Here is a 12187-nt window from a genome sequence, read left to right as displayed (position 1 = left end):
CAAAGCAAACCATTCTCCAAAAAATAATTTTCACAGTACAAAGTTTCCTCATCTACAGGAACATTAAGAGAAGAAATTTCTTGCACCACTAGAAGACTAGATAGCACTGTGCCAAACCGAAGAAGAGATAGCTTGACCGAAAACCAAGATCTCCATAAAATCCATGCAAACATAGTGAAGTGAAACCCTGACCTTTTTTATACCAAAATTTGATGGTATAAATGTAATTTTTGAACGAATAAATGGTTTCAACACCCCAAAAAAACCCTAAGACATTTAGAATTTATAATGCAAATTTAAGATTTCAAGAAATCCCTATAAAATTTAGAGTAAAATTGAGAAGCAAATATAAAAACAACAAAAAGAACCTCTAAAAAGGAGAATAATTGCTATTTTTGAATGAATAAATGGTTTCAACACCCCAAAAAAACCCTAAGGCATTTAGAATTTATAATGCAAATTTAAAATTCCAAGAAATCCCTATGAAATCTAGTGTAAAATTGAGAAAAAAAATATAAAATCAACAAAAAAAAAGGCCTCTAAAAAACTAAGTTAAATTTAATTTGTGATTTTTTTTTTTTTATTAATATTAGTTTTTGGATTTAGTGATTTTAATAATCCATGAAATATATAAAGAAGTTTAAAAAAATAAGAAAATACAACATAATAATATATTTAAAGAAGAAAATACATTATTATAAAATATTTAAAATGAAAAGACATTATTATAATATATTTAAAGTTAAATTATACATTATTATAATATATTTAAAGATGAATGATAAAGACTCACTTGAGAATTAATCCTATGTTCCAATAATAACCCTGAGTCCACTAAATCCATTTTAAATGTAAAGTTTTTTGTTTTTTTAAAGTGAGTTACTTTGCATTAAGTTAAATGAGGATTATATAAACCAATTTTTTGTGCTATTAGTTAATTTGAAAAAAATCAGATTAGTAATATAAGTTTAGAGTTTTGAGGGTTAAGATTTTATCTAGCTAGAACATCTCAAGAGAAACTTATAAAAACAGGTTGGTTGTACCAAACCTCTAAGACCAAAAAAACTAATAGTATTACAAGCAAAAAAAACTAGTGAGTCATCACAACTATTACATAGAATAATCATGAAGCATTAACACTACCGAGCAAGTACTCTTACACTACCCAGCAAGTACTCTTATCCAAAATATCCAAAAAAAAAAAAAAAAAAAGAAGAAAAAGATAAGATGTTGGATGATAACCGGCTTAAAATAATCACTTTTTGATCTATAGTATCAACTTTTTCTCCAGTTTAGCTAATTAAATACAAATTACCTTTTTCATCTTCCTATATCTCCCTATATTATTGTAATATTTAAATGACATTTAATGTTAATCAATAATAAAGTGAGAATAACACATACAATGCCAGAAAATACCGTAATTACTCCAGCCCCTTTTATATTGTATATATCTAAGTTGATAGGATAATATAAGCTGGCATCATATCCAGCCATGGAACTGCTGCCCGTGGCCTAGGGCACCGTCTTCAGGCCCATTCTAAATGAAATTGTTATTCTGCCGCTCTGCCACTGGACATAATTAGGTGAATAATAACTGGACCAAGAACTTGAAAAAGCGGTCATTCCCATATTCCCAAGACACCAATTAATGCTTCCGAAAGGCGTGGAAAAATCATCCAAAGAGAAATCCCACGCGTTTCCTCCATTAAGCACTATCATTTCCGGTTATTGAATATGTTACGAACAGAGGGAACTGTAGCCGCTCATGTTTTCCTTTTTCCTTTTTGGGTGGTTCTCTCCTCATTGGATGGAATGCAGGTTTAGTTATTAGTTTCAACCAGTTGCCATGACACACTTGACGACAAGAGGGAAATGACTCCACTCATGAACGCTGTATAAAGTGCCCCTTCTGTCAAAGCCCCCTTCAAACAGCATACTCCCACCTTCGATTCTGCTTTGCAATTTTGGTGCAGTCTGGCTGAAGCCGCTCTGTAATAAGAGCCTTTTGAAGATCCGCGCTTAGATATTCAGATTTCAGGCAAAAATGGCTCTGAGCAGTGCTGCGGCTGATACGGATGGATCGGTTCATTCAACTTTTGCTTCAAGATATGTACAGGAATCCTTGCCTCGGTACGTCTTTCTTCCTTCCTTCACCCCCATTCTACTGTTAAATTTGTAATTTCAACCGCAGCGGTAACAGCTGCCAGAAACCGGTCAACAATCTCGTCGGAAAGCTCTCGGGTTGATTTCAGGCAAAGGTACTTTTCCGATGATCGAGCCCGAGAAATTTTGGTGATGACACGTGGTTCACCCCTGACGTAACGCAACATAAGAATCTCGGGTGATAAAGTTCAGCACTTGTTGGTCTTCCGATATTGCCCTCCACCGTCGGATGTGCTCCACCTTCTTCAACCGTTGATTGCCCGAAGCTGCTCCAAACCTGCATACGACAAACATTAAATTCATAGCGTGGAGTAAATCAAAGTTTTGTTGACCATACGTTTAATTAATGAAATGTCATAGTGGTAGGTAGTATATTGAAGTTTTCATATATTGCACGTAAATCTTTTTTATGGAGGTATGGGCGCATATGCTCATTAATTAAGTTTCGTATGGGATATGGGCACGTTTTAATATTTTTTTATATTTACATACGGCATGTATTGAATGTAAAAAAAACGTATGTAATAAGTCTTTTATGTTTTGAGTGTTGACTTTTTTTTGTAAGTGTTGCACACGGGAGGAAAAGAAATCATTCTTCACAGCAGTGAAAAAGAATGATGGCGCAGTAAAAAGAAAAATACACAGCAATGTGTAAAAAGATAGAACCAGGTGATGTAATTTTTTTTTGGTGTAGAGAAAAACCATGTGTGGTTTTGCACAGAAGTGCATAAAGGAAATGGTGGAGCGATTTTTGTAAACCTGTGTTATTTTTATTTACAGCAGTAAACTTATGTAAACTTTTATTACAGCAGTAAGTTGTTGTTTTTCACAGCAATGAATATAAAAGGGATTTTACAGTGGTAGATCTTTGCATCAGATTTTAATGAATAGAATGTTTTAATGGTGGTGAAATACTCTGTCTCTCAGTGAAATTTCTTTTAAGTCTTCTGTGTGCACAAAAGATCTTGGAGCAAAAGAAACAGAGCATTGACTCTGTGTTTGAATCTTGGTTTTTGGTATTTTCCCCATTAAAAATACCCAACAGTGGTATCAGAGCAGGCTCAGGCTCTTTAAAAAAGTTAAAGAAGCTGAAGGGAGAAGGTTGTTGCTGCAACAAAACTTCTCAGGTAGATAGAAGACTCAGACAACAAAGGATTCAGGTATTCTTCATAGCTATCTTATTTGTTATTGAAGAGACAATCAGTGTTTTAAATACACAGTCAAGGAATGGCCAGCACAAGCACTGGTATGGGTTTGTTTAACACCCAGCTCCCACAGTTTAATGGGAAAAACTATGACTAATGGGCAATAACCATGACAGCCCTGTTTTCCTCCCAAGATTTATGGGAAATAGTTGAGGAAGGTTTTGAAGAACCAGCAGATGAAACTGAGTTCAATGCACTAACTCAGGGAGAGAGAGATCTCCTGAAGAGCAATAGGAAGAAGGATGCAAAGGCCATTTTATTGTTGCATCTAGCAGTAGACCAGAGTATATTTCCAAGGATAGCAGCAGCTAAAACATCACACAATGCATGGGAAACCCTCAAGACAGCCTATCAAGGCATGGAGAGAGTGAAGACAGCAAAACTACAATTGCTGAGAAAGGATTTTGAAAACTTGAAAATGAAGGAGTCAGACAACATTGAATCATTCTTCACTCATGTGATTGGAGTAATCACACAAATGAGAACTCATGGAGAAACCATTGAAGACAGAAGAATTGTGGAGAAAATATTGAGGGTCTTACCCTCAAGGTTTGATGCCATAGTCACCACCATCGAAGAGACAAAGGATCTCTCAAGTTATTCAGTTGATGAGCTACATGCATCACTGATAACACATGAGCAGAGGTTGAGTAGGAATGAAAACTCATCTCTTGAGCAAGCCTTCAAGACCCAGATGTCCTTTGGAAGAGGAAGAGGTCAAGGCAGAGGAAACAAGAGAGGAAGAGGCAGAAGCCAGAACAGAGGTGGAAGGAACAGCCCAGCAAATGCACAAGGAAGAGGCAGCAATCCAAATCAGAACCAAGGTCAAGGCAGCAGCCAACAAAGAGATCAGTATCAGGCTCAAGGACAAAGGTATGATAAATCTAATGTTCAATGCTATTATTGCAAAAAGTATGGTCATTATGCTAGTGATTGTAGAAAGAAACAGCATGATATGAACAACAGACAAAATGCAAATGTTACAAGAGAAAACAGCAGTCAAGAAAATGTCCTGTTAGCCTGTAACATGGCTGAAACACATAGTGAAGACATATGGTTTTTAGACTCAGGTTGCAGCAACCATATGACAGGGAATATAGCCCTCTTTTCAGCCTTAAATCAGAATTTGAAATCAGAGGTCACACTAGGAACTGATTGTAAAGTGTCTGTTATGGGAAAAGGGGAGATAAAAATATTTACAAAACAAGGAGAAAAGAAAACCATAGCAGATGTCTACTATGTCCCCGGAATGAGATGTAACCTATTGAGTGTTGGACAGCTTATCCAAAAGGGTTACAATGTTTACTTTGTAAATGATGTGTGCACCATCATGGATATACCACCCAGCAAAAGATGCATTGCTGAAGTGAAGATGACAAGGAATAGGATGTTCCCTCTCAGGATCCGGGCAGACATGAAAAACAAAGGTGAAATTGCAGCAGTCACCCAAGAGGCCTTCCAAAGCGTGCCAAAGGATGAAAATTGGTTATGGCACTTGAGATTCGGGCATCTAAATTTTGGAGGTCTGAATTTGTTAAGCAGAAAAGGAATGGTAAAAGGATTACCATTGATAGAGAAACCAGACAACCTATGTGAAGGCTGCATTTTGGGAAAACAACACAGAGAAAGTTTTCCATCAGGGAAGAGCATAAGGGCAAAGACACCCTTAGAGATTATCCACTCAGATTTGTGTGGACCAATGCAAGCTCCATCATTAGCTGGCAGCCTATATTTCTTGACATTCATTGATGATTTTACAAGAAAGACTTGGATATATTTCCTTAAAAACAAAAGTGAAGTGTTTGAGAAATTCCAAAACTTCAAAGCACTTGTGGAGAACCAAAGCGGGCTGCACATAAAAGTATTGAGAACTGATAGAGGAGGTGAGTATATCTCCAAGGAATTCCTAAGATTTTGTAGAGAAAATGGAATTCACAAACAGTTTACAGCAAGGTACACTCCGCAGCAAAATGGAGTTGCTGAAAGGAAGAACAGGACCATCATGGATATGGCGAGGAGCATGTTGAAGGCAAAGCATTTGCCAAATGAGTATTGGGCTGAAGCTGTACATTGTGCAGTTTATATATTGAACAGGTGTCCTACAAAAGCAGTCATGAACAAAGTGCCAGAAGAGGCATGGAGTGGGAGAAAGCAAGGAGTCACCCACATGAGAGTTTTTGGATGTGTGGCCTATGCACACATACCAGATCAGCTAAGGAGGAAGTTGGACAGCAAAGGGGAGAAATGCATCTTCATTGGATACAGTGATGAATCCAAAGCCTACAGGCTGTATATCCCATCTACCAAGAAGTTTTTTGTCAGCAGAGATGTTCAATTCATTGAGGAAGAAGCTTGGGATGGAAGCATAGAGAAAACAGTGAACATTAAAAACTGTTTGTCTCATGATGAAGATGATGAGGAGGTGGCTGAAATGAATCCCCAAACAGCAGTGCCAACACAAGGACAGCAAGGTACACCATTGAGGATCAATGAGAGTGCTTCTCCAAGCACACCACAAGGAGGAAATTCAAGTGCATCTTCAAGCACTTGCACACCAAGTGAACGAGGTAAGAAATTTAGAAATCTAAGTGACATTTATGAAGAAGGAATGAATTCCTTATTTGCCTTATTTTGTCATGTTGATGATCCTATTCATTTCGAAGATGCAATCAAAGATAGGAAATGGATAGAAGCTATGGATGAGGAGATGAATGCCATAGAGAGAAACAAAACATGGGATTTGGTTGAGTTACCAAAAGGCAAAGAAGTCATTGGTGTGAAATGGGTCTACAAGACCAAGAGCAATGCTGAAGGCAAGATAGAAAGGCACAAGGCAAGGCTGGTTGTCAAAGGGTACAAGCAGCAATATGGAAGAGATTATGAGGAGACTTTCGCACCGGTTGCAAGAATGGAAACCGTGAGAGCAGTGCTGTCCATAGCAGCACAAAACAAATGGAAAGTCTACCAAATGGATGTGAAATCAGCATTCCTAAATGGAGTGTTAATGGAAGAGGTTTATGTGGAACAGCCTCTCGGATATGAGAAGAAAGGAGAAGAGCACAAAGTGTGCAGATTGAAGAAAGCTCTTTATGGGCTGAAGCAAGCGCCAAGAGCATGGTACAGCAGGATAGATTCATATCTATTGGATAATGAATTTGACAAGTGTGAAGGAGAACCCACAGTCTACATCAAGGAAAAAGATGGTAAAATTTTAATTGTTGTTTTGTATGTTGATGATGTGATTTTCACAGGTAATGATGATCAGCTCATTAAAAATTTTAAATCAGTCATGAAGGATGAATTTGAAATGACTGACATGGGTATGTTAAGATACTTCTTAGGCATAGAAGTAGATCAAAATGAAAAAGGAATTTTTATATCTCAAGCAAGATATGTAAATCAAATTTTGAGCAGATTTAACATGCAAGAATGTAAGGCAGCCATCACTCCCACAGTAATGGGATTAAAGCTCAGCAGAGAAGACAGCAGCAAGGATTTTGATCCTAGCTTGTACAAGAGTATTGTAGGCAGCCTCATGTACTTAACAGCTACTAGGCCTGATTTAATGTATGCTGTTAGTTTAATTTCCAGGTTCATGGAGAGGCCAAAGGAGGCACATTGGCAGGCAGCAAAGAGAATTTTGAGGTATGTCAAAGGCACCAAAATGTTTGGAATTTTATATCATGCCTCAGAACATTCAGATTTGGTTGGATACATAGACAGCGATTGGGCTGGAAGTGTAGATGATCGGAAGAGCACTTCCGGTTATGTTTTTAATATGGGTTCAGGAGCCATTTCATGGGCTTCTAAGAAGCAATCCATTGTAGCATTGTCTACAGCAGAGGCTGAATATGTGGCAGCTACAGCAGCAGCATGTCAAGGAGTTTGGATGAGAAGAATGTTGAGAAGCTTAGGCCAAGAGCAGGCAAAAGCGACAGTGATCTTTTGTGACAATAGCTCAGCTATTGCATTGTCAAAGAATTCAGTGTTTCATAAGAGAACGAAACACATTGATACCAGGTTTCACTACATCAGAGAATTGGTAAACAATGGAGAAATTGTCCTAGAACATTGCAGGACTCAAGAACAGGTTGCAGACATCTTGACAAAGCCACTTGATCAGAAGAGCTTTGAATTTTTGAGAAAGTGTCTGGGTATGACCGAATGCCCAGCTATTGAAATTAAAGGGGAGTGTTAAATTTGTAATTTCAACCGCAGCGGTAACAGCTGCCAGAAACCGGTCAACAATCTCGTCGGAAAGCTCTCGGGTTGATTTCAGGCAAAGGTACTTTTCCGATGATCGAGCCCGAGAAATTTTGGTGATGACACGTGGTTCACCCCTGACGTAACGCAACGTAAGAATCTCGGGTGATAAAGTTCAGCACTTGTTGGTCTTCCGATATTGCCCTCCACCGTCGGATGTGCTCCACCTTCTTCAACCGTTGATTGCCCGAAGCTGCTCCAAACCTGCATACGACAAACATTAAATTCATAGCGTGGAGTAAATCAAAGTTTTGTTGACCATACGTTTAATTAATGAAATGTCATAGTGGTAGGTAGTATATTGAAGTTTTCATATATTGCACGTAAATCTTTTTTATGGAGGTATGGGCGCATATGCTCATTAATTAAGTTTCGTATGGGATATGGGCACGTTTTAATATTTTTTTATATTTACATACGGCATGTATTGAATGTAAAAAAAATGTATGTAATAAGTCTTTTATGTTTTGAGTGTTGACTTTTTTTTGTAAGTGTTGCACACGGGAGGAAAAGAAATCATTCTTCACAGCAGTGAAAAAGAATGATGGCGCAGTAAAAAGAAAAATACACAGCAATGTGTAAAAAGATAGAACCAGGTGATGTAATTTTTTTTTGGTGTAGAGAAAAACCATGTGTGGTTTTGCACAGCAGTGCATAAAGGAAATGGTGGAGCGATTTTTGTAAACCTGTGTTATTTTTATTTACAGCAGTAAACTTATGTAAACTTTTATTACAGCAGTAAGTTGTTGTTTTTCACAACAGTGAATATAAAAGGGATTTTACAGTGGTAGATCTTTGCATCAGATTTTAATGAATAGAATGTTTTAATGGTGGTGAAATACTCTGTCTCTCAGTGAAATTTCTTTTAAGTCTTCTGTGTGCACAAAAGATCTTGGAGCAAAAGAAACAGAGCATTGACTCTGTGTTTGAATCTTGGTTTTTGGTATTTTCCCCATTAAAAATACCCAACATCTACTGCTTTGCTTTTTCCAAGGATCTTTTTAATTCCATTAGCAAGTAATGGGTGCATTCAGGATCTTTGCTGTCTGTCTAGTCTGGTTTGAATGTGTGTTTTCTCAGGTTTCGAATGCCGGATAGGTCCATTCCCAAAGATCCCGCGTATCAAATCATCAGTGACGAGCTGATGCTGGATGGGAACCCCAGGCTCAATCTTGCCTCTTTCGTGACTACATGGATGGAACCTGAATGTGATAAGCTCATCATGCAGGCCATTAACAAGAACTACGTTGACATGGATGAGTATCCTGTCACCACAGAATTGCAGGTAATGGCAGCTCTTCTGCTTTTAGTCTTTCTAGATCTGAAATCCCTTCTCAGATCTGTTATGGTTATTTAGGCCCTGAAAGTTTTCTGAAATGTTTGAGTGCTTTCCATTTTTTTTTGGTTTGGAAAAGAATCGGTGCGTGAACATTATAGCCAATCTGTTTAACGCCCCACTCGGCCATGGAGAGGAAGCTGTTGGCGTGGGCACGGTTGGATCTTCAGAGGCCATCATGTTGGCAGGCCTTGCATTCAAACGCAAATGGCAGAACAAGCGCAAGGCAGAGGGGAAGCAATGTGACAAGCCAAACATTGTGACTGGTGCAAACGTGCAGGTAATATCAAGTTTTTCATATGAAGTAACAAATTACATCAAAACCAAATCCATTAAAAACAGTTTTTGTTGTAACTAGGAAAGAAGTGAGGTGGGCGTTAGGACTGGTTTGTATATCAGAACCCAGACTGAAAGGGACTTATATGTAATATGAAGGTTGTGAAGCTTGAGATTAAGGTTGTGAAGTCCATCATAACCATTATCCCACCTGAGTGGTATGCAAATGTCTTACAACTAAATATATTTTGCACAAACTTGGTGACAAAATTGTTTCAAATCTGCATTCTTTGCTTTTGTGTTGCAGGTTTGTTGGGAGAAATTTGCTCGATATTTTGAAGTAGAGCTGAAAGAAGTTAAGCTGAAGGAGGGCTACTATGTAATGGATCCCGTCAAAGCTGTTGAGATGGTTGACGAGAACACTATTTGTGTGGCAGCCATTTTGGGTTCCACTTACAATGTAGAGTTTGAAAATGTCAAGCTGTTGAATGATTTACTCGCGCAGAAAAACAAGAAAACAGGGTTAGCAATCAGACCTCGTTCGATTTATCTGTTCATTGAATAGGACTGACCATTCTTAGTTATTTGCAGGCTGAAAAGTGTGTTTGTGGTCATGACCGTCGATTGCGACGATGGTTGCAGGTGGGACACGCCCATACATGTGGACGCGGCGAGCGGCGGATTTATTGCACCGTTCCTTTACCCTGATTTGGAATGGGATTTCCGGCTTCCATTGGTGAAGAGCATAAACGTGAGCGGGCACAAGTATGGACTCGTCTATGCCGGAATCGGATGGGTTATCTGGAGAGCAAAGCACGACCTCCCTGAAGAGCTTATCTTTCACATCAACTATTTGGGCGCCGATCAGCCCACCTTCACCCTCAACTTCTCCAAAGGTTAAATCAAATTTTCTTACTTGATGATCTCTGTATTTCATTTCAATTTATTAGGTCAATGGGATATTTGGAAGTTTTCCTTGAGAAAAAATCTTTGAATTTAACCCTTGACTTTGTACGCCTGCAGGTGCCAGCCAAATAATTGCTCAATATTACCAGCTCATACGTCTGGGGTTTGAGGTTCGCTGTTTCTTATCAAACTTTTTAGTAAATTTATTTCATTCAGCTGTATTACTGGTGAAAATAGAGTTCGTGACGCGTTTTAGAACTGTTTGTTGGTGTGGGCAGGGCTATCGAAATATCATGTGTAACTGCGCAGCCAACGCCAAGACTCTGGCCGATGGTCTGGTGAGGACTGGGCGGTTCAACATACTGTCGAAAGAGGTGGGGGTCCCTCTGGTGGCGTTCTCGCTCAAGGACAGTAGCGGGCACGATGAGTTTGAGATTTCTGACCACCTGAGAAGGTTCGGGTGGATCGTGCCCGCCTACACCATGGCTCCCGACTCGCAGCACGTCACCCTTCTGCGCGTGGTGGTTCGCGAAGATTTCAACCGGAGTCTGGTAGAACGACTGGTTCGTGACATAGAGAAGGTGTTGCAGGAACTTGACGCGCTTCCTCCAAAGTTAGTGAGGGAAGTGACGGCTTCTCCGGCAGAAAGGCATCCTGAACTCAAAGAAGACAAAGAATCTGGCGCCTGGAAGTTGAATTCGTCAGATGTGTTTCATGAGATCCCGAACTCTCAAAAAGCCGTAAAAGCATGGAAGAAATTTGTTGCACAGAAGCCTAATCGTATATGCTGAATATCCTACTCCGGTTATTATCTTTTATTTTAATTCCTGGGCACCAGTGTTGGGTTTTTCGAAATTTAACTTTGTAAACTTTGGGGAGTACACAATCCTTCTCCAATTAACATGGTGTCGTGGATTCTGTAGGTAATTTTAATCCTTTCCAGAATTTCAGAGTCCACCTTGAATAATTTCCAGAATATTTTGTAAGTTTATGAGTGGAAGAACACACTAGCCTTTCACTTTGGCATGTTTTTCTTTTATTATTTTTTATTTTCAAAGTTTGTTTATTTCTCTCCAGGGCCAGAATTAAGAAAGAGGTACATAGTCTAGAGGTACATAGTCAATATAAACATTATATAAACAATTCTTAACCTGAGTATATAATCTTTGTCCTAATAATTTTCTTTATTCATAAAATGATTTTCCCATTTCAGCAAGAATCAAGGAAAAGTACATAGTTAACATAATCATTAATAAAAATAAATAAAAAAAGGTGCATAGTCATTAGCAAGAATCAAGAAAAAGTACATAATCAAGATAAATTTTACAAAAGTATTTTCCAATCAACCAATACAAAGGCAACTCTCAAAAAAACATTATACATCATGTCAATAAGACTTATACCTGACTAGGAATGTTATCATTAACACAACCCTGATAAAAGACTTGCAACCACTTGTACTACATTCAATTGACTTTCACTTTGGCGTGATCACATTAATAGAACATAAAACAAAGGCTTCCGAGTAATAAATTAAAAGTAGATTAAACATATAAAAAGCAACAAATTTTTCAAACATTTTTCTTTCACGGTAGATGCACCTACCAATCTTTTGAGGACCATGACTGTCGGGCCAGTGCAAAACTAGAAAATTTATATATTGGATTTCACTGAACACAAAATCTATTACAACCGCATGTGGTTAGTAGGCTACCCTCAGAGTTGATATTTCAGTAGATTTATCAACAAAATTTAAAATAATATTTGATGCTGCAACCTATACTTCTCATTTAAATCTTCAAATATTCTGATTGGCTTGGATGTATTTTTTTGTAATTCAGAGAAAATCTAATTGCTTGAAATTAATGTGCCATTCTATTTTTAATACTTCGAATATTTGTGTAAAGGACGAACTAAAACCTACAATTTTAAGCGGATCTATGGCCACGGAATAATATACGATAAGTTTACACGTAATTATACTGTCTCATAATTGAGACACGATAAAGAAGAAGGGTCAACTTCAAAAGATGGG

The 12187-nt window shown here is 38.1% G+C and overlaps 1 protein-coding gene across 1 annotated transcript; it reads left to right on the top strand.

The window, feature by feature from the left end:
- Positions 1-1499: 1499 nt before the first annotated feature.
- On the top strand, positions 1500-11178 carry LOC149234188 (glutamate decarboxylase-like). Its single transcript, XM_089371789.1, has 7 exons — positions 1500-2133; positions 8715-8919; positions 9050-9250; positions 9554-9768; positions 9889-10142; positions 10270-10322; positions 10431-11178. Exons 1-7 carry the CDS (start codon positions 2048-2050, stop codon positions 10941-10943), a joined length of 1527 nt encoding a protein of 508 aa, XP_089227915.1. The 5' UTR covers positions 1500-2047; the 3' UTR covers positions 10944-11178.
- Positions 11179-12187: the final 1009 nt, after the last annotated feature.

The sequence above is a fragment of the Pinus tabuliformis genome, chromosome 8, assembly GCF_031772625.1.
Source record: "Pinus tabuliformis cultivar Carrire ecotype Pingquan chromosome 8, CPIR1, whole genome shotgun sequence".
Lineage (NCBI taxonomy): Eukaryota > Viridiplantae > Streptophyta > Pinopsida > Pinales > Pinaceae > Pinus > Pinus tabuliformis.
Note: the sequence above shows the minus strand (reverse complement) of the source record. Positions and strands in the feature narration are given on the sequence as shown.